Genomic DNA, 26,546 nt, shown 5'->3' on the forward strand with positions numbered 1-26,546 from the left:
CAGTGAAGTGTAGTGAGGAGCTTGTCCACAACCAACATCAAACAAGAAGTTCCAGTGGTATCCCTAGTGCTGTAGCTACAAACGTCAGATGGCGGGGGACAGAACAGCCAATAATTATAAACAACTAGAGAGGGAAGCGTGGGCAGTTAGTAACACTTCAAAAGGCTGCACAAGATGCTTGGGATGTTTGGGAAATCCAGAGAAACGAGTCAAATGGGATCGAGGCAAAAGCAATGGAGGCAAATGTGGAGCGGCAGCTCTTGGCCGGCTCAAAAGAAGGTGCTCCCGGCCCAAACAGACAGGCTCTGAGTCCTAACTAGGCCTTAGCCTCTAGCTCCTCCAGTCTCGGCGCCTTTTTCCCACTCCCAGCGCTGTGGCCGGCGCGTCCCTCCGCCCCCGACCCCGCCCACCCCACCCCACCAGCGTAGGCTCCGCCTACCAAGCCTGGGCTGCGGCTGGATCCGCCCACTCTCCCAGGACAGCGGCCGGCGGCCGAGGGGCGGGGCGGCCGGGGCCGGGAGGAGCCGCACTCCCGAACGGGAGGGGGATCCGCCGCGGAGTTACGGGAAAGTTGGTCCGAGTTCCTGGAGTTTCCCCCCGTGGTTCCCGGTGCTCGGCCGGCCGGTGCCCCGGCTCCTTTCCTCCCTCCGGCCTTCACCGCCCAGCGCGTCCCTCCCTCTGTCCCCGGCCGCCATGGAGCAGCCGCCAGCGCCCAAGAGGTAACGAACGCTGGGAGCGGGGCGAAGGAGGGAGGCGGCGCCGGCGGCCGCTGACGGGGGTGGCTAGGCCGGGCCGGACCGCGACCCCCTCCGCGACTGCCGGGCCCGGTCGGGGCGCGCCTGGCGTCGGGTGGCGGGATCGAGTGCTGGGCCGCGTCTGTCCACAGGCCGAGGGGGCCCGCGGGGAGGCCGAGCCTCTCCTCTCCCGCGAGCCGGGCCTGGCGGCGTGGAAAGTCGCGGGGCAGCGCCCGGCTCCCCGCGGCCGGACTCCCGGGCCGGGCGGACTTTTCCCTCCTGGCAAGTTCACGAAGCCCGGAGATGGGAAACTGGGAAACAGCCATGTAGGCGTTCTTGTCAAATGTTTGTCATAATACTGCCTTTTATTTGAGAAGGCGGGTTATTTATTAACAGTTTAAAGAATTCAATATTAATAGCTACACAGTGTGTAAAACTTGCACATATACTGCACTGACAGGTGTTCCTCCCCTTTCGCCCCTCAAGTTCAAAAGTATTTATGGATGCAAGACAGTAGGAATCTTAAATTAGAACCCCTCCCCCATATGGTTTTTTTTTCTTCTGGCATATAAAAATAGTGATGCTTTGATATTTACTGTTTATATTTAATCTTTAATATATTGGAAGAGTAAGAGTAACAGTGGATACTTTTAAAGTAGTATTTGAAACGGTCATCCTAAATCAAGGCTCTCCATAGCTTTAAGTTCAAAATGTGCATTTTTTCCCCTCCAAGAATGAATCAACATCAGTTAACTGGTGGTGTTTAAAGCATTTAATCTCAGTCTTTCATTTTTTATGAAATAAAGGTACTGATCTTTCTCCCAGAGAGTGCTGTTGTGAAGATTGAGGAGTTCTCATGTTCTGATGCTTAGAGATCTTTAGATGAAAGGTGATATATTCAGGGACACGGAATAATTAAAAAGGTAGGAACTTTGTGAGCTCTTGTGAATTGTGTGACTAGACACGTGAGCCTTGAAGCCTGTAAACCATCTGTTCAGGTGAAAAAAGGAGGGGGAGGTTGTGGAAGGGTTTCCAAAAGAGACCTGCTATCAGAGCCCTTGATAGATTTTTATCTGGTATTTTGTGTTGAACTCTAGTATTGACTGGGCACCCAGTTTTCATACCATAGAAAAAAGTTGGAGACTTTTTTTTCTCTTCTATTTTGGAAGGACTGTAAGGGGGCATCTCTGAGATGATGCCCTAAGGTCAACTGGAACAACTCCCAATTGAAGTAGAAGCGATCTGTTCATTAGCTCTAAGTTATCAGAGTTTCTTATAGGTATAAGAGATCCCCTGGCCTTGCAGGGACTCTGGAAAACCTAGAAGGGTCCGGGGGACATGTGGGTGGCACATAAAACCATTCCATGTCATTTATACTTTTTCAAAGTGGTGCTTGCACATCCAACAGGCTTATTTTTAGTTCTCTTTCAGAGAGACTTACGCTGATCCAGGAGGGCATTTCTGAAAAGCAAGATATGTGACATTAAGCCCATATATTCGAGTATCACTTAAAATTTTTTGATAGCATTTTCATTTTCATAATATCATCATAGCAGCCCTGTTAAGTAGGCTGGATCACAGGTATTAATCCTGTTCTGTAGCTGAAGACACTGAAAGAGTTTGCCACATGGAAGGCTATGACAGGGATTACTGACCGTGAGTTTTTGTGTTCTCCCTATGGATCATTACCTTCTAATAATAAAATATAGATGCCATTTTTGAGGTCATTTTGTTTGCCAGGAATGTTGTATATACATTCCTTTATTTTATTGTCTTAAGAGACAGGAATCCTGGCTCTGCAGCTTATTATGCTAGTTCTAAATTTAATTTCTTCATCTGTAAAGTGTGTCGTGAGGATTAAAATAGGTCATGTGTAAAGCACTCAGCACAGGGCTCCGTAACGTGTTCAGCGATGTTAAATGTTGTTAGTTTATTCTTCGCTTATTAAATGAAACTCAGAGAGGTTAAGTAAGTGGAGGAGATGCTGGAACCCTGAGTCTGACTGGCTGCAAAGGCTGTGCACTCTCACACCATACACCGCGCTACCTCTTTTTAAAGACTCACTTTCTTAGCCTTCCGTGATATGGTGGTCATTTCTTTACACAATCCTCTGGGCCCTCTTCTTGTTCTTTTCCTAATCCCTGTAGGAATGTTGCTTTGCTTTTCGGCCTTGAGTAGCACTTCTGTATGGCTCAAACACTTTTACATGGTCACATTTATGCTGCTCATGTTCAAATCTGTATGACCAGCAGCTGCTGTTCGGTTGGTATATTTGATTTTTTCATGCAGATCCACACTTCCATTATTCCGTCTAGTTTGTTACTAAGTCCTATTGAATTCTCCATTAAAAAGTCTGGATTCATTTTCTTTTCCCTTTTTCATTTTTGATACGATTGCCCCATTCTTGGGTTTTATGACCCTCATACTTGATTTACAGCAATGCCTTCCAACTAGGTACTTTAGTGCAGTGGTTTTAAAAAATTTTTAGCAGAAGGGCTCTGTTTGGAGTAGAGGCAGGGGACTAGGACCTGGTTCTCAGGGCCTTACCTCCTTCTATTCCCTTTTTGCTGCCCTACAGAACCTCCTAATGATCCATAGGATACTGTTTGCTTTCGTGTGTCTTGCAAAGGGCTTCTGATTTGTCAAAACATCACTTCCACCATGGTATTTCTTCTTAAAAAAAATTTTTTTTGGGGGGGGGATTGGGGCACACTAGCCTACTTAGTACCCAAGACCCCTAGCACTTGGTCTTAGATTTAATCCCCAGGCTTTTGTTACTCTTCTCCAAGATGAATCTGTCCTCCTGAAGTTTCCCTTTTATTTTTTATTTAGGTTGTAGGCCATGGATACTTCTAACTTTGCTTTTGTTAATGCTTTTCCTTTAGAGAAGTTTGTGTTATTTTTTTTGCTAGTAATCTGTGTTTTATTCTTCCTTCAAGGCCTGTTTCATAAAGTATCTTATCTGAGTGCTTTCTAGCCTAGGGTTTTTCTCTGTATTCCTAATACGATGTCCATTTGACTATATGCAATCTTCATATTATTCTTTCTTCAATTACAAAATTTTAGATATTCAGAAGATAATAGGAGCTAATTTAGTATTTATGTATCTCATTACCCAGCTTTAGAAATAAAATATTGTGAATATAGTTGAATTTTCTTTCAGTTGCTTTCCCTCCCTATCCCCTGAAGGATTGTCATTATCCTGAATTGGGTATTTTCTTACTCCCATACCATATGTGTCTTTGTATTTTTATCATGTTGTTCGTATATATCTGACCTAGTGTTAGGCTTGGGTGTTCATGTCTGCCTTTGCTCTTGGGTGTCATTCTTTTCCTCTGGGAGCTGGAGATTCCCCTTTGCAGCCAGATCTGAAAATCATGACTAGAGGATCTAGAAGGCCTTTCTTACCTCACATCATTGATTTGGTCTCACCAACAAGGCTGTGTTAAATACAGACAATGGATGTGATCACTTATAGTCACTGACTTGAGGTATCAGAATAGCTTTATATTCCTCAGATTTCCTTAACAGGTCTGTCACAGAGGTCTTCATAAGTCCTTATGAAAATAAGGTCCCGCTGGGAATGGAAGTCCATTAAATAGTTCTTAATTATTAGTGTTTTGGTAAGTTGAGTTTCTCAGATTTCTTTGTAGGGGATGGAAGAAAAATGACCACACGATAGGTAAATTTTAAGAGATAGAAGAGGAAATGAAATGATCAAAGCATGAGATCCTCACCAAGTAGAACATTCATAAAAGGGGAGATGGGTCTCTGTGATAGGTGGTAGGTAGCATGAAAACTCTGGTTACCTGAAGATAGATTGTTATATAGATAATATTTGTTAAAGAGAGGACAGAATATCATTGCTGGAGAGGTAGACTTTACCAGACAGGCCTTGTTCCTCTGTTAGAGTATAAGATTAATAGATACTTGAAATTTAAAAATTCATTAAGGTATACTTGGAGGAAAAGTTGGGGTGAACAGTGAAAACACTGAAAGGATAATAAGGGAGTAAGCTTCTGAAATTGACTCGAGACAGATAAGGAAAGTTCTTTGATTTAAGCCATGGTTAGAGTCTTTGCAATTTTCTTTTTTTATAGTGTGAAAAGATAGTTGGGGGAAGTAAAATTGAAGATTCAAGTTAAGACGTTAGGGTTACAAAGTGCATTCACACAAATGGAAAGTGAAGGTAAGAAAACGGTTATTTCCCAAGGGAGAGTGTTGCTGTGAACAAATGGAGTGTTAGTCAGAAGATAATTAAGGAATGAAAAAGCAAAAGTAAAAGGACGAGGATATAGAAGGGTGAAGTAGAAGGTATTTATAGATCCCTCAGCATGAAAAGCCCATATCTACCTGTAGTATCAGCAGCCCTGACCTTAGACCAGAAATTGGGAATGCAGGTAAACAGCTGGCCGGGAACTATTGACTCTTAGAACTGAGCTGTTGTGGGACAGAGCCACAAACCAGATAAGCAGATAGTAGGGTATGACGAAAATCATGAAGGCAGTGAGAAGAGGTATGGGCTTCCTTTTGTGTCAATATTACTAATTCATGTGCCCTTGGGATCAGAATTCTTCTGTGCTTACTACTGGAGAGATTGACAAATGGGGAGCTAGAGTTTTCTTTGAGACAATGCTCTGAGGACTGTACAAAACAAAGGCAGCAACCTCAGGTAGTAGAAGGCCCTGGGAGACGCTTCCAACTTCAGAGGCAGGCTAGGGGAGAGGTTCTGAGTATTTGAAAGGGCAAGAAAAGATTCAAGCAAACAGGAGCATCTTTTTGCATTAATGACTGGGTCCCTAAAGCATAGCGGTTCTTCTTTTGGCTTTTCTCAGTTAACTGGGGGTGGCACCAACTCCTTTAAAATTGATTTAGGCCCGTAGGATGGAAACGGTCGGTTGGTTCTTCTTCCTAAAGAAGGGAGGATGACTGTAACCTCTGGATCAGGTCCGGGTGAGCAAATTTCAGTTGCACATTAAGACAGGAGATAAGCTCAGTCTTTAGTCCACCCGAGGCAAAGATTAATTTATCTTTTGTTCTTTAAGGGACTGAGATATAGCATATATTAGTGCTAAAGAATTTGTTAGAAATGTAAAGAAAAAGGTAAACATGTATTAAACTCGGCTAAGTTGAAACTTGTTTTTCTAAAGTAATCTAAATGTTCATTGCAGAAGTGTGTATCAATAAAGCTTTAATAATAAAAGGTTTAAATTGAGTATTTCTTGTTTGGATTATAAGGAGAGAGGGAAGTGCTTTGAATTTAATTTTTCTGGGTTCAGAGAAGTCTGTGTTGAACTAAATGTCCTGTCTTTAGGCCATCATGTATTAGTGGCTCTGAAAAAATTAAAAAAAAAATAATGATGGTGAAACCCAGCACAGACCCCCATACATATAAAACTAAAACAGAAGTTTCACACAATGTACTATGTGGGATGTTTTTTGTATTTTTCTCTTTTCCTTTATGTTCTGTTTCATTGAAAAACTGCTGGTCATGAGCCACCAAATTATTTTCACGACCTTCTAAGGGTTGTGATCTGCCGTTTGAAAAGACATTGTCAGCATATGTGGTAGTGACAGTCAAGAAATTGACTTCATTTCAAACTCTATGCTGATCAGCAAAAGCTCAGTGATGGCATTGACAGAAGGATCCAGACGGGTGTGAGTGTACCTACCTATACACACAATAGGATAGAGGTAAAGGGGAGAAAGGAAGCTGTTCTCTAAAAACTACAGTATTTTGACTGTACCAGGACAGTATATCGTTCCCAATTGAAGTATGGGAAAATGGACAATGATGTTCTGTGATGTCTGACAGAATTCACAAAAGAATATGGAATACATAAGGGTTGCTATTAGGCAAAGGCTCGGGTCCCTTTTCGTGTGGAATGACCCCGTGCAAAGCTATCATTGATTGCCTCAGCTTCTGACGCCCTCCCAGCTGCACCCTTTCTAAGGACCAAAGGTCTCTAGGTTTTTCTGCTAAAGAGAAAATTTATACTATCTGATAGAAACTTTCTTTTTTATTTGTCCCAAGTCTCTTGTTGTGATTTTACTTGAATTGCCTCATATGTTAGGATTATTCTAATTGCAGTTCTTAGCTCTTGGAACAGAGTCTTTATTTCAAATGTCTTTTTATAACTTTTTTCCACAGAGTCTAACATTGAACAAATGAAAGTAACAAATATGTAAATAGACATGTATGAATATTAAAAATAAGTTCATTGTTTGTATGCCATGACTATTAAGGTGCTGATTACCTTGAACGTCTTAAAAGTATATTAAAGGATGTATCTTACAAAATGACTTGGTAGCAAAATGAGAATTACAGAAAACTGTTAATGTTGCTGGTAATTAATATAGGTGTACATGTGATAGTATATGTGGGTTCTGAATTAGTGTGTAAATTTTATATGAATCAGGGGTACCAGGGTGGCTCAGTTGTTTAAGCATCTGCATTTGGCACAGGTCATGATTCTGGGGTCCTGGGATCGAGCCCCACATTGGGCTCCCTGCTCAATGGGCAGTCTGCTTCTGTCTTTCTCTGCCACCCCCCAACTTGTGTTCACTTGCTATCTTTCTCTTTCTCAAATAAATAAATAAAATCTTTAAACAAAATGAAATAAAACAAAACTTTATATGATATCAGACATCTTAGTAAAGAGGTCAAATAGAGTAATATTTTCAGATAGTTCCAGATATCTTGATATAAATATTAGTATCTTGGTGTCCAGACACAGACACACAGGTTCTCTCTCTCTCTCTCAGAAAATTGGGGAAATTGTTGAGCATATGTGATTCCAAGGATGAGGTAGTTTTTATATTCAAAATATGGAATGTTACTCTCTGTCCAGATCAGTTTTCATTTTTAGGATTTTTGATTTCCTGAAATCATGGGACCTACAGTTGGAAAGGAATGCAAGTTAAAATTATTTTTGTAATTTGGGTGAACCCTTTACATATTTGAGGAAAGCATGAATTAAAGATAATAGGCAGCTAATTTCCTTGACTTTTTCTCTCTGGAGCCAGATGATCTCTCCTGAGTCTGCAGAGTTGCCCCATTCTCTGGTTTCTTTCTAAAAACTGGCTTTCTAAACTACAGAGACTCTTAACTGTAGAGAAGAAACTGAGGGTTGGTAGAGGGAGGTGGGTGGACAGATGGGCTAAATGGGTGTTGGGTATTAAGGAGACCACCTGTTATGGTGAGTGCTGGTGTTGTATGTAAGTGAAGAGTCACTAAATTATGCTCCTGAAACCAATATTATACTATGTTAACTAACTGGAATTTAAATAAAAAGTTTGGAAGAAAAAAAATTAAAATTGGCTTTGTTTAGTCACTGATCATTACTCATGGCAGAAATTGGATGTCAGCTTTGAGTTCATTCATATTCTCATTTATTAATAAATTTAATTAATTAATTAATAAATTAATGTTTATTAATTTGTTCAGTAATTATTAATTAACTGCCTTTCAAATGCTAAATGCTGGGTACGTTGTTGAAGGAAGCAGTTGAGATCTTTGACTTCATAGGACATATACTCTAGTTGGAGCTTGAACTGAAGGATAGGAGTAGCACATACTGATAGAGAAAAATGGTGGAACCTCTTTAATAGGGCAGTTGGACAGAGCTTCTCTGAGAAGGTAATACTAAAGCTGTGATATGGGGTTGAGAAGTTATCCTTGTGAGCAGCTGGAAAGAGTGTTCCAGGCAGAGGGAAAGCTTTGAGAAGGCCTGGAGGTGGGAAAGAGCATAGCGTGTGGGAGGAATTGAAATGAGGCCACTGTGGCTGGATTGTAAAATGGGAGAAAGTGGTTGGAGATGAGGTCAGAGAGATGGGCAGGAATTCAATGATGCAGGCCATGGAAAGGAATTTGGATGTGAAAGTGCAGTGGGCTGTCATTAAATGGTTTGAAACAGAATTTTAAGCGGTTTGTTTTAAAAGATCATTTGGGTTGCTTTCGGAAGCATAGATTGTAGAGGGTTAAGAATAAAACGAGGGGAACGAGTTGGGAGGCCATGGCTGTGGTTCATGGTTAGATGGTGGAGTCAGTGGAGATGGAGAGAAGTGTGGACAGAGGTAAGTTATATTTTGGAGTTGGAAGCGAAGGACTTGCTGATAGACTAGATGTGGGAATTGGGGAAGAGAGAAAGAATTGTGGCTCCTGCATTTTGTGTTTGAGCAACTTGGGGGTTGGAGGAAGACTGGGAGAGGAACAGGGTTGGGTATCTCATAGTCTTTCTTAGAATTTCCCGACGCCCAGGAAAGTGAATCTGTTGGGCCCTGATTGTGATATTAGGTGGTTCCCTTAGAAGAGGAAGTGGGTAGGAGGAAATGATGGGCACTGACTTCTTTTTTTAACCTCTTATTTTCACTGCATTAGTCTAGAGAATGGAAATCATACTAAGCCTTTGTTAGGTGTTTGCAAATTCAGGTGTCCTGATAACCGGCTATTAAAAAATGTTTTTATTGCAAAATTAAACATCAGTAAAAAATAAACATATGGCATGATTACCTTAAGGCAGACACCTTTGTAATCAGCAGTCAGGTTAAGAAATAGAACTCTGACACCCTTCCTTCTTAGTGTTACATCCCAGTCATAGCTGCCTTTTCCCTAAGTAATTCTTATACCAACTTTTATAGTACTAACCCAAATGTGCATTGCTAGACACTCTAGGTTAGTCTTGCCAATTAAAAAATAGTTTTTATAGGAAATGTCACTTTTCATTTTATATTAGTTCTCCATCCCTTTTCTTTTACCTGTTGAAGAATGCGGGACGTTTGTAGTTTCCCACAGCTTGGATTTTGCTGACTACTTACCCAAGGTGCAGTTCTGCTGTTCTTTTGCCCTCTATATCTTCTGCCAGTGAGTAACTGGATCCAGACACTGGAAGGCTCAGTTTCGATCCTTAGTCTTTGTGATAGGTGGTGTTTGGCAAGACTGTATTAGTCACTTAGTATGTAGTTATCTCTCTTTTTTTGTGTTGTTAGCAGCTGTTGATGGTTAGTGCTTATTTCTGTTAATTCACTGGATGTTGCAAAATGGTGAAATTCTAAATACATCATTTTGTTTTCATTTGTTAATTGGAATGTTTTTATAGAGTCATCTCCCTCATTTTTTGTTGGATTACCCAGTGGTACAGTCTATAAAAGTAAGACAGGATAAATGCTTGATTCTTTCCCTTTACCTGTTTTCAAGAGAATGCATTAGTTCCCTATTTTTCTCCAAAGGGCACCAATTCTTCTTCTTTTTTTTTTTTCCCAAGATTTTATTTATTTATTTGATAGAGAGAGACACAGTGAGAGAGGGAACACGAGCAGGGGGAGTGAGAGAGGGAGAAGCAGGCTTCCCACGGAGCAGGGAGCCTGATGCCAGGCTCCGTCCCAGGACCCCGGGATCATGCCCTGAGCCGAAGGCAGGTGCTTAATGACTAAGCCACCCAGGTGTCCCCCCCCCTTTTTTTAAGTGCCATTATGAGCCAGTGGATTTAAACATATTTGGTGGATTTTAATCCATTATAGTTCTTGCAGCTGAAGCTCAAAGTGGCCCCCCCATCTTTGGTTAGTGGGAGGCCTTTCAGGGACAACGTGACCCATAGCTTCCTTGTCTGCTGTGAAAAGATATTTGGAGCCCATCATATCCATTTCCTGTTCTGGATCTGGAATCAACCATTTCTCTGAGAAGTACTACTTTCTTTTTATGAGAAATGGTATTTCCGTACCCCAACCTGCACGCTAATTTGTTAGTGCCACTTTAATTTTAAATAGTGTTTTTTCATAGGTAGAACTGACTCATTCTTTCTAACGGTGGGGTATTGTGTCAAAAAATGTGATGGCACTGACATTTTCTTCCTCTGGCTAGTATCTCTATCATACCTTTATGTTTCTAAGTTTAAGTCAGAAATTGGGTGTATGTAGACAAATTCTGTGGTAGAGACCATTTTGAGTGAACTTTTACCTTCACATTCCCCCTCCCTTAACTTTGGTTACCCTTTGACCCAGTGTTATCCTAATATCCAGCTTTACTTCTTTCTCACCTCTGAGTGTTTCAAGTGACCTAGTTTCTTCTTAAACAAAAAGATACAGAAAATGAAAGAATCCAAGACAAAAAACACCACTAGTGATAAGATTAGATTTCAGGCCTTATTTTTTAAGGTAGACCTTTTAGCCTGCTTTGTCTTATATACATAGAGTGTATCTGTGCACAAACAAAATTCAGGGGCATCTCGAGGCTGCTTTATAAATCCAGCCCTGTCTACAGTATGATGAATTGCAAAATGAAGCGTATCAAAATCTTAAATGCCATGTTACTCCTTTTTGGTTTTGATATTAGCCCCTCTTGGTAAGTTTTATTGTACTTTCAAATAAATAACATCAGGTTTGTCTCAGTGACATGGTTGGCACTTTACGTTTGATGCTATGTCATGTAACTTTAGAAGGAATTAGTTTTAGTGTAATTAATTACTGTATTAATTACTTCATTGGTTATATCTATAAACTGCTGTGTGAATTAGTCTGTCATTTTGCAGTTAAACAACAAACAGTAGCCGTTTTCCAATGATCAGCTATTTAAACATTTTTTAGCAAACAGTGAAATTTGTATCATAGAGGTTTGGATCACAGAGAAATGATTGGTCTGAATAAGATTTATAGTTCATGTAATTTCTAAGAATTATAAGAAATAAGGGTCAAATTAAGCAAGGGGACCTCATGAAATTCTAGGGGAAATTAAAAATATACAATTTAAACTCCTGAGAAGAAAGCATTTTGATGACTTTGTTTTCCTGGTAGAATGAATTTTCCTTCTATGAGCTTTGCTTCTCATTGTATACTTCTAAGGTTTTGTTTTTGTTTTTGTTTGCTTTTTCCTTATAGAAGAGAATTCAGGTACTAGGCAAATGTTGACAATGGGATCCCCTCCCCTTTATATAGACTCTCAGCACTTGATTAGATAGCTTTAATTAATATACACAAAACACTCATGTGATTTCAGAGAGCCTGCCAAAATAGTGATAAGGTTATACTTTATATTTAGCATCATTGGCCAGTATGATATACCATGTAATGGATTTTTCCAAGTAAATGAAGTAAACTACTTTAAGCATTATATTTTTAAAATATTTTACAAAGACTTTTATACAGCCAGTTTTGATGGAAATCATTCCAAAATGAAGGCACTTGACCCAGTTTTCTGAAACTGATAAGGAAAGCAAATGATCATGCTTTTCTTGTTCATGAAAATAGTCATAGAAACAGTTCATAGAATTGTTCATAGTTTTAGTTCATAGAAACAGTTAGGGGTGCTTTTTTGATGTGTTTGAAGCTTCGTTGCTGTATACATATGGCTGTTTTTTCCCTAAACTCAGTCTTGTCTTTCACTGTTACCTGTCAGTCTCATTACTGTGTCCTTTTCTAAACTGTTACTTATCTTAGAAATAATTACCTGACCTGACAGTCGCTTTTCCTTTCCGAAAGTAAACTACATGCTCTTTGTGTCAGTTTTTGCTTACCAGAGGTCTTTTTCTCTTCTGCAGGGCTCATAGTACATCTTGAAATGATCTTTTGACTCAAGAGGAGGAACATTATATGCAGTGAAGGGGAAAAAAATTCTTTCAACTTCCCTGAGTTTCTAAGATTTAAGATGAAAATAACCAAAGTTTTTGCATCAAAAAAGGAACAGGATTTTACCTTAAGCCCATGGAATATCTAAGCTAAAAAAATTTTCTGTCATTTTGGAATATTATATTTTGAAGACTCATGGTGTTATTACCAAAGTGAATTGGAGTTAGTTACACCTGTGCAAATACAGTAACACTGCACTTATAGTTGTTTATTTTTAATTTCTATGGGTAAAGTATTTAGACTATTTATCTTTCATATAGTGATTACATTTTTTTTGTTAGATGCAGTTGAGATTTTAAAAACTTTATTTTTATTTCTAAAACGAAAAAACAAAACCAAACAGGTAAAAATTCTCCAAATTTAAAAAAGCAAAAATATTTTCACAAAGCACTATAATCTTCTTAGTTTGTTTACAAAGAACCACAGGGAAATACTGAAAGTGGCTTCATATGTGCTGTTGCTGTGTAATAAAACTGTACTGAGAAATCAAGCAAAATAGTGTCCGTCTGTGTAGATAGCGGAACTCAGCGAGTTTCCACAGCCCCCATCTCTATTTATGAAAGCCTATAAAAATTAAGCAGGAGTCAGAGCACGGAACTCATTGAATGATATACGTGTTAACATTGTCAGTTTAAGGTTTCCCTGAAATGACACTTTTATTAGTGTAGGTACACCTTTAATTAATGTATTTATGTTTGGGATTAATGCAATTAATTCTAGTGTTCTAGGGATGGAAACGAGTTGTGAGTGTGCAAAGACTAAATGCTCATATTTTGTCTTCAAATTTGAGATGTAGGGAAATAAGTGAAGAGTAAAATATATGAGTAAACCTAGGTTTAAAGTGTAGGTGGTGTCTTTGGCACAAATTACGGTAGATTTTTCTGTATGGCAGTTACATGGGTAGACCTTGGCAAGTGTCCTCTTTTATTTTTAATCAATTGGAGATTCTGTTCTCTTTTTTAGTTCTCAAATCTAGGTATGGTTATTGAGTATTTAAAAATCTTTATAAGGACCTGAATTAAAAGTTATGACATTTATAACTGCACATTTCTTATTAGATTATTTTTAATCTTTATTTTGGCAGGAAGTGAATATCTCAGAGCATTTTCAAATGTGCTGTTTTATGTTTGCATTTTCTGGATTCCTTTTTTTTTTTTTAATAATTCAGTTTATTAAGAAAGTGAATGTATTAACACGTCTTTAAAGCTAGGGAGTATGTTGCAGCATTTCTTAACTTTGAATAGGTTTGTTATAAGAAATTAAAAGGAATTCTGTCACTTTCCAATTGAGGTTAAATGAAAAGACTCTTAGAAAATAAAAAAGACTCTAAAGGGTGAAGGAAGGAGAAAAATCTCAGCTTCTTTTCCTTTAAAGCTCTTTGCCAGGAAATTATAAGTTTAGAGTACTTTTGGGCAAAGAGCCCAACTTGAGAGGAAATGGTATGATAGAGCTGAAAAATAAGACTTTCATTTTAAATAGTCTTCTGTCTATTGTAGAGCATCTGTTTTCTTAGGTGGATTTCATCTCATTCTAGTGCCAGTAATTAACTAAACACTCATACATTTTAAAACAGTTTTATAAAAAGTAAATCCTCTATGAGATCATCAGATCACATCTATTTTACTATTAAAACAGTGATACTTACAACCAAACAATTAAAAGCCAGAGCTCTAGAGTCAGACTTTGGTTCTTGTCTTACCGCTGCCATTTACTCAGTGCAGTGGTGGGCAAGTTAACTTTTCAAAGTCTCCATCTTGCAAAATGGAGGTAGTAATAGTACCTTTTCTTTGGGTTTTGTGAAGATTAGAAGAAATAGTGATTGTAAACCATTTGTCTTGGAAAACATCTTCTAAAGTGTTTCAAAAATGTGTCTGTCACTGTCAACATCTTCTGAAGAAACACATAGCTTTCCAAAGAGATAAAAGGACAGCTTTCACTTGGATAAATATGTTCTAGTTGAGTTAAAAAAAAAAAAAAAAGAGTTGTATTACTTTAGAGCTAAACATCTACATATTTACAAAGTGTTTGGCCTTTAAAAAACAAAAGGGAACAGAAAAAAATGATCCTTAAATTTTATGAGTTTGAGGTAAAAATGTACTTTCTGTGGTTGAAGTAGAAAAGATGTTTGATCTTTGTGGATTCAAGACAGAGTCACTGTTGTATAAATTAAAAATATTAGTTGGGACGCCTGGGTGGCTCAGTTGGTTAAGCGGCTGCCTTCGGCTCAGGTCATGATTCCAGCATCCTGGGATCGAGTCCCACATCCGGCTCCCTGCTCGGTGGGGAGCCTGCTTCTCCCTCTGTTTCTGCCTGCCACTCTGTCTGCCTGTGCGCACGCGCTCTCTCTCTCTCTCTCTAACCAATAAATAAATAAAATCTTTAAAAAAAATATTAGTTAAGAGGCACCTGGTGGCTCAGTCAGTTAAGCATCTGCCTTCAGCTCAGGTCATGATCCCAGGGTCCTGGGATCAAGCCCTGCATCAGGCTCCCTGCTCAGTGGGGAGTCTGCTTCTCCCTCTCACTCTCCAGTGCCCCCCTGCTTGTGTTCTCTTTTGCGTGCTCTCTCTCTGTCAAATAACTAAATAAAATCTTTAAAAAAAATTTTTTAAGGCTAGTATTTAGACTGACATTGCTTGATAGTGGAATTGAAAGACTGAAGAATGAAAACCTTTCATGTGTTTTAAAGATGTTTTACTTTTCTAACAGTATTTAAGATGAAACTACTAGGGTTGAAGAGGAGAACTTAATTTTATTTTATTTATTTAATTTTTTAAAAGATTTATTTATTTTAGAGGGAGAGAGAAAGAGAGTGTGTGGGGTGGTTGGGGGGTGGCAGAGGGAGAGGGAGAGAGAGTCTTATGCAGACTCCATGGTAAGCATAGAGCCTTATGTGGGGCTCAGTCTTAATGACCCTGAGATCATGACTTGCACCAAAACAGATGCTTAACCGACTGCACCATCCAGGCACCCAGAGGAAAATTTTAATTTTTTTTTTTTAAGATTTTGTTTATTTATTCGAGAGAGAGCGAGAGCGCACAAGCTGGGGAGGGGAGGGGCAGAGGGAGAGGGAGAAGCAGGAACCTGGGATCACGACCTGAGCTGAAGGGAGATGCTTAACCAACTGAGACACCCAGGTGCTCTGAGAACTTAAACTTAAATGAGGTATTGCATGTAAGATGCAACATAGTGCTTAGCATGTGGCAGCAATGACAGTATGTTAATAAAGGTTCTGACTTACTAGATAGCTACTATTAGTGGTAATAAAGCTGCCAATTGTGTGATTAGTAAAATATAGGGAAATTTGCCGTGAAAGAAAAACACACTGAAAATTACAGAGCTGAAATGAGGTGGAAGGACCTTTAAAGGGAAGGGTACCTCTGTTCTTGCAGAGTTGGAAGTTCTTTTCTTCTGCCGGATTTGCTAACTAGGTCCTCCTCTCCATGATTAGTTTCCCAAGAGATCTAGAAGGTATATCCTAGACTAGAGAGCTAGGAGCAGCAATGTAGAAAGCCTTCATCTGTGTTCTTCTTTAAAAGTATTTGGCCAAACTATGCATCCCAAGAAAAAAATGGGCAAAGGACTTGAATAGACATTTCTCCAAAGAAGATATAGACAGTAAGTCGGTGAAAAAAACCTCAACATTCCTCCCCATTAGGGAAATGCAAATCAAAACCACAATGAGATCATGTCACACTGTTTAGAATGGCTATTTTATCTATATATCTATAACTATCTATATTTATATCTATATCTATTTCCAGAAAATAAGTGTTGTCTCAGCTTCTTTTCCTTTAAAGCCAGAAAATAAATATTGTCGAGGATATGTAGCAGTTGGAATCCTTGTACCCTGGAATGTGAAATACTGCAGTCACTGTGGAAAACAGTGTGATGGTTCCATAAAAAAGGAAACATACAATTACCATATGATCCAGCAGTTCCATTTCTAGGTATATATCCAAAAGAATTGAAGGGAGGGACTCAGAGATGTCTGTACACCAGAGTTTATTTTCAGCATTATTCACAGTAGCTAAAAGTGTCCACTGATGAATGGATAAGCAAAATATGGTATATACATTCTGGTATATTACTCAACCTTGAAAGGAATGAAATTGTCATACATGCTACCTACAACATGGCTGAATCTTAAAAACGTGATAATGGAAAGAAACCAGACACAAGACACATACACTGTATGATTGGAGTTCATCAAGACACAAAGTAGAATGGTGGTTAGTTGCGACTAGGGGAGGGGAAAATGGGAGGTCATTGAATGGATAAAGAGTTTTAGTTTGGGATAATGAAAAGCCCTGGAGATGGATAGTGGTGATGGTTGCCTAAGAGTGTGAATGTACTTAATGCCACTTAAGTGTACACTTAAAAATAATTAAAACAGTAGGGATGCCTGGGTGGCTCAGGTGGTTAAGCATCTGACTGTTGGGTTCAGTTCAGGTCATGATCTCAGGGTTATGAGCTCAAGGCTTGGGTTGGGCTCCATGTTCACCGTGGTCCACTCGAGGTTTTCGCTTTCTCTCTCCTTTTGCCTGTCACCCCACTCGCATGCTCTCTTTCTCTCTTTTTCAAATAAGTAACTAAATAAAATCTTTAAAAACATAGTTAAAATAGTAAATTTTATGTTATGTGTATTTTACCACAGCTAAAAACAAAACAAAATAAACCTTTAGCCCATCATAAGCAGCTGGCCGTGCCTTCTTTCTTCTGAAGTTTATTTCCATCTCTTCAAAGCTAAAGAGAGGTCCTTTAGCAGAAGTTACAACCTGTCTACAAACTTGTAAACCGCTGCTCCAAAGCTGGAAACAGAGAAAAGAAAGAAGGATTAAGTATAGTCCTTTTGTTTTGTTTTGTTTTGTTTTGTTTTGTTTTTCTACCTCAAGTCTTTTATGACTGCTCTGTTTCTTGCAGGGAGCTAGTTTGGTGTTAACAGACTTTCAGAAAAAGCTGTTAACTCCTGACTAGCGTCAGAGCTCCAGTTCCCTAAATTTGCACTCTCTTTTTTTTGTCCTACCCTTATATTTTCACGTAATATTGCACAGATTACTTCATCTACTTTATAGAGAAGGTTGAAATTCTGTGACTGGCAGGCAGAAGAACTACCTTATATTCGTTCTTCCTAATTTCATGTGATTATTGTTCCTACATAATTTTTCTTGTATTATAGGAGGGTGATTTCCTCTCTTTCTAACTTTCAGGTAACCATTGAACACGTCCCTTCTTATATATACCTTTATATTTATTCTTATAGTCACATTTTTGTTCCCTGATTCTAGAATCTTTAAAATCTCTATTTGTAAGTCTTCATTCTGTTGAAACATGCTCAGGCCTTGTCTGTCTAATGAAACTGCTTTAAGGTAGCAGGTTTTTAGATATTGCTTGGGGAGATCAGAAACCTTTTTTCTGTTCTTATCCCTCGTTTCTTTCTTTCTTTCTTTCTTTCTTTCTTTCTTTCTTTCTTTCAAGGGTTTATTTATTTGAAAGAGTGGATAAGAGAGCAGGAGCAGGGGATGGGGAGGGGAGGTAGAAGCAGACTCCTCATGGAGCAGGGAGCCCAGACTTGGGCTTGATCCAGGGACTCCAGGATCATGACCTGAGCCCAAGACAGACCCTTAACCAACTGAGCCACTAAGGTGTCCCTATATGTTTCTGAAAGCTTTCTTTTTCTCTGGCCTTCTAATTTTTCTATTGCTTCTGTTCCTGTTTTCGTGTTCTTCTTTCCCATTCATAATTGGCACTGACCTTGCATTGACATGGCCTTCCTCCTCTTTTTTTATGTCCTTATTTCCTTGGTGAGTTTATCCACTCTTAAGTCTTCAACTTTGATCAAAATGACCCACAAATACATACCTTTAAGAATCAGTCTTTTGTGGTCAGTGTTACTCAGTATTTTCAATGTACTAAATAACAGTTGACTACTTCGCTGTCTCTCAGAAGTAATGTGTTCACAACGGAATCCCTGCCTTCCATGTAACCTCTCTACTGATGAGTGATGTCACTCTTGTGCCAGTTTGCATTTGGTGTGTGTGTCTTCCTTCTGCTTAGTTTCCTGTAGTTATTCTGCTCCTTAGGTCTTTTAAGACCAAAAGGAAGAGAGATGCACAGATTGTTTTCAGTGATAGAATTTTATTGCAAGGATAATTCAGGAAATGTGCATGGGGTAGCATGCATAGTCAGCTGCTTGTTCTGTATGAGCTTCAGTGTCTCTGATACCGGCTTGTGGAATTCGCTCCATTAATAAAGGAAGTAGCAACTTAGAGTCACTTGGAAAAATGACATGAGCTCCCATGGCCTTTGTCATCTTTGTTCACGTGTCATTCATACTTTCTGAAACCTAAGGTGAATTGGGCCATTTTGCACATGAAATTTGGAGCATCCCTGTTGGCTATTTCAACCCTTGGGTGGATGTTTTTGGCTTCTGGATCAACTTCCAGCTATATTTAGTTTTTATTGCTGGGATGGTAAAGCTGATTTAGTTTGAGGTAGCATGTGATGAACCATAGCAACTTATACAGGAAGGTAGGTTTTTCTCTTTAAGGGCACTGTGTGACTGGCATTTTGAAGTTCCATAAGGTCTCTAGTAGTTAGCAAATTTGTTTTTTTTTTTTTTTCATTTGTTTCTTCTTTTATTTGTTGAAGAAAAGTAGTGTGTGATTCTGCAGATACGAGGCTGGATGAGACATGATCCATATCTTCATGGAATTCCCATGTTAGTTCTAGAGATTAAACTCATACAGTAAATAAATAATGAAAGGAATAATGACTCAGTGTTCTAAGTGCTATGGGACCGTAGTTGACAATGGGATTAGTTCTTTGTGTTTGGGTGGGTAGGTGGGTAGGAATGGTGGTAGAGGACAGAAGGCTATCTCTGACGTCCCAGAGAAGACTTTTGAGTGTATCTTTAAAGAAGTGGTTAAATGACAAGATCAGGTAAGAGAGAATGGACATATAGAAGTATTACTTCTGTATCTTGCATCATGTACACATAACTATACAAATCTGTCCTTTGTAGTACAGTGATTATGTGATTTTTGAAAAATGTGTGATGTGAAAATTCAGGATCTTCAAGGAATAGCCCACTGGGTCTAGAGTGTAGGTTATGGAAATTAGGTGATTGAGCGGATATGTTAGGTCCTGTCCCATCTTTTTATCTTGTGTGCAGTAAGAAATGATGATTCTTTCAGAATTTCTCTTGAATTTGTTCTTTCCTGTCATTTACACTGTTACCTTTTTAAGCCCGGATCCTTGTGACCACATTTCTGGGTTGCAAGAAACAAAACCATGCCCTACTTTTACAGTTTTTTAGTTCTCATCTCCATTATGGAATTTGGCTTGTAGGACATTTAGAAGATTGGGAAGAAATCTCTGGAGGAAGAGTACGTTGTTTATCTTACACAGTTTGCAGTATTCCACCATTATCATAATGACCATAATGTACTTCAGAACTTCATCTCTTTGGTTCCCCCATACCACATTTCCTAAAACATAATTTAAATTGCTATTTGTCTAGACCATCTATCATCTCATATAATATGGTATGGTGATTTGGAATTTAAGAAGCACAAAACAAGCTAAAAGTTTATCTGTTTAATCTCTTGAATGTATACTGTAGCTTTGGGAGAAAAAAATGAAGCTGGCTAAATCCTGTTCTAAGAGATCATAGTTTCGTGTCTGTAATAGTACATTTCAGAGTAGAAATAACTAATTGATTTGAAGATGAGAAATTCCTGGGAACACTTATAAAAGAATATCCCTCTTAAAAATATGGTACTTGAGGTAGTAATAGATGGGAATTAATGAGTGTGCTTTCGTATTTCCTAGCTTCCTAACAGTGAGAGGCTCCATAGTATCTCTTGGACAGACGTTGGTTTGATTTCATTTTGCTGTTTATTGACTAAGTGACTGGGGAAGTCACTTACCTTTAGTTTTCTTATTAAAAACTGAGAATATTTTAACAGCTACCAAAAAGGTTGTTATAGAGATTAAATGAGAAAATGCTTGTTAAGTGCTCAGCACAAGGCCAATAAAAGCCCTAATAAATGTTAACAACCTTTATTATTACATTTCGTTGAGCTCTTTTTTTAAAAAAGATTTTATTTATTTATTTATTTATTTACCAGAGAGAGAGAGAGAGAGAGAGAGAATGCACGCGCGTGCGCATGCACAAGCAGGCAGAGTGGCAGGCAGAGGCAGAGAAGCAGGCTCTCCGCTGAGCAAGGAGCCCGATGCAGGACTTGATCCTAGAACCCTGGGGTATGACCTGAGCCCAAGGCAGTGGCTCAACCCACTGAGCCACCCAGGCATCCCTTGTTTCGTTTAGCTCTTATGTATCTGTCTTTCCTACTTTATTAGGAGTTCTGGGTTGTCATGGGCTGTATCTTAACTTTCTTTGCCTTACCCCAGCATGTAGCTTATTGTCTACAAATTCAGTAAGTGTATATTAAATGGATATAAATGGATGAATTTTTAATACAGTTTGGTCAGTTTTTGTACCCATTATGAAGATGCACTTTAGAAAGTTTAGTTTTGGGGGATGCCTGGGTGGCACAGTCAGTTAAGCAACTGACCGACTCTTGGTTTCAGCTCAGGTCATGATCTCAGGGTTGTGAGGTTGAGCCTTATGTCAGGCTTCACACTGAGTACTGAGTCTACTTGAGATTCTCTTTCCCTCCCGCTCTGCCCCTCCCTCTCGTGCTGTCTCTTTCTCTCTCTCTCTCTGTCAAATTAAAAAAAAAAAAAGATTTTTTATTTGGCAGAGAGAGAGAGAGAGAACAAGTACAAAAGTACAAATGGGGAGTGGCAGGCAGAGGGAGAAGCAGGCACCCCGCCGAGTGGGTAGCCCTATGCAGGACTCGATCCCACGACCTTTGGATCATGACCTGAGCCGAAGGCAGACTCCCAACCCACTGAGCAACCCAGGCATCCCAATAAATAAATAAATCTTAAAAAAAAAAAAGTTCAGTTTTTGTAAAGATGGTATTTTGTAAGCAGTTGCAAAATTCACTCACAGGAGTAAGACTGATTAATAGATACTGATTTTACTAGTTCTGATTGTCATGGTTAGTTTATTAGTTCAGCCTATAAAGAGGCCTTTCTTTTCAGTGTATAAAATGATTTAATGGAATGCATTTCATGAAACAATTGTTGAGTCATGCAGAAAAATTTTAATTTTCTTATAAGATACAATTTTAAAAATTTCCCCCAATTATATAAAAAATGAATATTTATTTTAGAAAACTTATGAAACAAAAGCATAAGATAGAGTGCCCCCCCCAATCAAACCTTGGTGCTTAGAATCCTAAAATATTTACCTCCAGCAAATATTTGAATTCCTCTTATGTCCAGTGCACAATTTTTGGTGCTGGGGATTATAGCAGTGAACAAATCAAAGTCTACTGGTAGTTTGGTGCCAGTGTGTTTGTGTGAATGGATGTATGCAGATACACTTGTGCTTAAAAGAAAACATGAAAATGATTTACTTCTGTGCGCATTATTTTGTAACCTGCCCTTTTTTCTTTTAGCAATATATTTTTCACTTGTTTTATGTTAGTGAGTTTTCTACAGGATGATTTTTAGTGGCTACTTGATAATCTCATGAATAGATGTTCTATAGTTAATTAATAACTATGTTTAGGCATTTAATTTACTTCTAGATTTTGTTATAATTTACAAGGAATATACATTTTTTATTTCCTAGACCAATTATAGTTCATTTAATTCCTACCATTTACTCTTTTTTTTTTTTAAGATTTAATTTATTTATTTGACAGACAGAGAAAGATCACAAGTAGGTAGAGAGGCAGGCAGAGAGAGAGGAAGGGAAGCAGGCTCCCCACTGAGCAGAGAGCTCAATGTGGGGCTCGATCCCAGGAGTCTGGGATCATGACCTTAGCCGAAGGTAGAGGCTTTAACCCACTGAGCCACCCAAGCACCCCAACCTCCCATTTACTCTTAAAAATTTTTTTTTTATTATGGAAAACTTGAAATAGTTTTGTAAAGAAGAGAGAATAAACCTCTGTACCCATCACCCAGGTTGAACAATTTAATACATCTGGCCAATCTTGCATAATTTATGTTTCCATACACGTCCCTCGCCCTTGGATATTTTGAATTAATCTCAAGATATTATATCTTATCTTTTTTTAAAAAGATTTTATTTATTTATTAGCATGTGAGCAGATGTTGGGGGAAGAGTAGGGGGAGAGGGACAAGCACGATCTACACTGAACATAGAGCCCAATTTGGGGCTCAGTCCCACGACCCCGAGGTCATGGCATGAGCCGAAATCAAGAGTTGGATGCTTAACCAACTGAGCCACCCAGGTGCCCCTCATAGCCTTCTTGACTAATTCAGTATGCATCTCTAAAAGACAAGAGTATTAGACAATATATCACTGTAATACCCTTATCTGAGGTGTAATTTTTTGCCAAAGGCAGATGCTTAACAACTGAGCCACCCTGGTACCCCTGAGGTGTAATTTTTTGTAGCTGCTTCTTCTTTTTTTTTTAAAGACTTTATTTATTTATTTGACAGACAGAGATCACAAGTAGACAGAGAAAGGCAGAGAGAGAGGGGGAAGCAGGCTCCCCGCTGAGCGGAGAGCCCGATGCGGGGTTCGATCCCAGGACCCTGGGATCATGACCTGAGCCGAAGGCAGAGGCTTTAACCCACTGAGCCACCCAGGCGCCCCTTTTGTAGGTTATTCTTGAATGATAAAATATTGAGGAGAATGTGGAGAAAACTGAAATTAGTCAATATAGAATGATTCCTCTACCCTCCCATCGAAGATGTAAAAAAACTTTGTATTGGGACCTTGGAAAAAAATATTAACAGAAATTCTGAAGTGAACAGGAAACACAAAAGTGAGATAAATAAATTTGTAGATGAGGGTAAGATTGAAGTGGGCATCTGCATACTGAATTACTAGAGAAGTTGGTTGTAGCTAAAAAAAAAAAGAATTCTAATGTCTGAAAACAATGTGGGACAAGACTGCTTTTCTTTACGGTATTAGCAACAGCCATATAATAGATTATGTTCTCTCCTGCTTTATGAGACAGAAGGTCAAATGACAGGAAACGAAAAAACAGTATTAGCCACTTATTTGTTTGTTTGTATTTTAACTGAAACAGTTGACAGTTTTATTTTCACATTTCACAGTAAAATGAAAATCGCCCCCCCCCTTTTTTTTTTGGTCACTACTCCCCTGCAAAAACTATTCTCTCTTTGATAGGAAGGGGGAGCAAGTTTTCCTTGTCATGTTGTTAGAAAACACCCAGAGTCTCAGCACCATAGTCTCCCGGGGAAGTAGAACAAGTAATATAAAATGGATATAAAGAAGTTCCTGTCTCTCCTTATCTGTCTGGTCGAGTCATTCCTGGCCGCGTGGGCATCGTCATGGGATGGGCAGGAAGTCTCATCATTGGGGGCCCAGACGTCGTTGGCATGTGGCCTCCTATAGGCAGTCTCATTCCAGGAGCAGGTCCCACCAGCATCATCCCGGGAGGAGGAAGGCCCCCTATAGGAACCAGGCATCATACCAGGGCGAGGAGGACTAGGGAGACTGAGGGGAGGTGGGATCATTGCATCTGCAGGAGGAGGAGCAGAGGTATTTTTCCTTATTGAAATGCAGGGGTTGTTTTGTCACTCAAGCTCTGAACCTGCTCTTCCATCAATTTCTGACGGTAGTCTTCACATTATCTTTGTGTTTCCTGCCTCTGCGTGTGTCTTTCTCATAGATGGAGAGTCATGGGTGAGGCGTGAGTTATCAGTAGTCACAATAAAGCTTAGGCATGTTGCTCTGCAGGCCGGTGACCACTCTGTCCCATGCCACTAAGAAATGACTGCCACTGACTTGTTTTAATAAGACAGTTCTGGGGTATGTCTGCTTACGTATGTAATAAACCCTATCTAGCTAGTTCCATAAGAGAAATCTCTTGTGCATTACTTGTTCTTCACAAAATTCCCTCACACCTGGGATAGTGTGTGCTCTAAAGGCACTAGTTAAGAATTTTTTGGACCTCTGGTTAAAAACATAGAGTTATGATGAAATCCCAAGGTGTTAAAAACCACAGTATGTCAAGTTTAGATGAAATTATGCTCATTATATTGTGTTTGCCAAGGCAATAAAATAGGAAAATGTGTTTGTGTGTATGTGTATATGTATTTTAAATTGGCTTTTAATTATGAAATTTGAAAACTGTAAGGGTTTTCAAAGCAGACAAATAAAAATTATTTAAAATTAAACCATAATTGAAATGATTAGTTTTCATTTAATACACCAGAAAGGGAAAGAGGAAATAAAGACAAATGACATAAAACAGGAATTGTTTACCAAAGTAAATCATGTGTTTTCACTTGACAAACACCCCAGAGACCATCTTTTTTCCTCAGTTACACTGGTAACATTTCCATTGTCCAACATGTTGAGAAAATGAGACCTGTGAAGTAATAGAAAATTCTTACTGTTTACTGGATTTGCTTGGAGGACCTATGACTTGTTTGTTTAAAGTGAGCCAGATTAAGAGCCTGCTTTGTAGAAAACTTTTGTAACTTCTGAGGAAGTATGTAGTGGTTGGATTACCTTTTGGCTTAGTATTAAAGAGAGTTGTTAGTGTACAGCTGTTTCACTCATTGTGTCATGTGCATGGCTCCTTGTGAGTTCCTTGTGCTTGTTTAGCCGTGAAGGACATGAAACACCTTTGCTTTCTGAAGCATAGTAGTGAATATTTTTGAAAATTTGAGAAATTGACTCTTTTTCTAGTAGGAATATGTATATGGTTTTTGGTTCATAGTATCTACTTTGCTCTTTCCCCCTGCTTATTAGCCCCTTCGTATTTTTTTTTTTTTCTTTCTTATCAGGTCCATGTCTTAGCCATTCTTTCACCAGTATCTTTAATTCCTTTATGTCATTGTTCTTCTGCAGCATGTCTCTGGCAAAATGCCCGATTCCATTGTTTGCTTTTTCCTTACATACTTTAAGACTTGTGAGCAGTGCTGAAGAAAATACGAAACCTCGATGACTACCATTTTACTTATGTATTTTGTTTTTTAAAGATTTTTATTTATTTGATAGAGAGAGCACAAGTAGGGGAAGCAGCAAGCAGAGGAAGAGAGGGAGAAGCAGGCTTCCCGCTGAGCAGGGAACCCACTGTGGGGCTCAATCCCAGGACCCTGGGATCATGACCAGAGCTGAAGGCAGATGTCCAGCTGATTGAGCCACCCAGGTGCCCCAACAATTGCCATTTTAAATGGATGGTTCTCTAACAAGGCCTCAAAAAAGCCTGCGGTGCTATCTAGTAATCCTTTTAAACTTCGTGAGGTGTTTTGTTTTGTCTTGTTTTGTTTTTGTTCTCCACTCCGGCTATTTCAAATACGGTCCTGTATTCTCAAATCTTAGATTTTAACTTCCTCGCTAACAGTAGATGAATATCCCTCTGGCTTCTTAAAGCAAATAGAAGTCAGTATGTAAGAGCTCCCTTAGCTTTCTGCCATTAATCTACAGTTTAAGTCTGCTCATCCTTTTGTCCTATTATAATGAGAAGGGTGTCCCCAGCCCTTTGAGGTTAAGTCAGTTCCGTCCACATGTGCTTTGGATCTCGTTCCTTCCAACCTTTTCAGGGACATGCTTTGGTAGTTATCTCCTCTTGTCACTTGTATTTTCAGTTTTCCTTTATTTTCCAAATTTATTCAAAACAGCATCTACACTTATTCAGGCATTTCCAGTGGGTTTTTGTTTGTTTGACTTTATCTTCTTTCTCAGACTCCTGTCTCCAGTCACTTATCCTTTCCAGAAACTTAAAGTGGAGAGTGATCCGTAATTGTTGTTACTTACCCTTCACTTGATTCTGTTGTCTCATACCATTGCAGTTTGGCTTCTGCCTTTACCATGCCACTAAATTGCTCTTGCTATAATCACGAATAATTTCCTTACAACTACATACATACATACATTTATTTATTTATTTAGTTTTTAAAGATTTTACTTATTTATTATTTATTTGTCAGAGAGCACATGCAGAGGGAGCGACAGGCAAAGGGAGAGGGAGAAGCAGATTCCCTGCTGATCCAGGAGCGTGATGTGGGACTCGATCCCAGCACACTGGGATCATGGCCTGAGCCTAAGGCAGATGCTTAGCCGACTGAGCCACCCAGGCATCCCTCCTTACAACTACATTTAGATAGGTG

The 26,546-nt window shown here is 39.1% G+C and overlaps 1 protein-coding gene and 1 pseudogene across 2 annotated transcripts in view; one reads left to right on the plus strand and one right to left on the minus strand.

The window, feature by feature from the left end:
• The first annotated feature begins 481 nt into the window (after positions 1-481).
• The window catches only part of STK3 (serine/threonine kinase 3), a 268,999-nt gene continuing 242,934 nt past the window's right edge, over positions 482-26,546 (plus strand). Inside the window, exon 1 of the mRNA XM_080800926.1 lies at positions 482-719. Within this exon, the coding sequence (XP_080657052.1) occupies positions 694-719 (26 nt within the window). The 5' untranslated portion in view covers positions 482-693. The remainder of the gene's footprint in view (positions 720-26,546) is intronic.
• On the minus strand, positions 23,714-24,031 carry LOC308342276 (U1 small nuclear ribonucleoprotein C-like; annotated as a pseudogene). The gene has a single exon. The product of its transcript is annotated as a U1 small nuclear ribonucleoprotein C-like (transcript).

This window comes from Martes martes (genome assembly GCF_963455335.1).
Source record: "Martes martes genome assembly, chromosome: 4".
Taxonomy (NCBI): Eukaryota; Metazoa; Chordata; class Mammalia; order Carnivora; family Mustelidae; genus Martes; species Martes martes.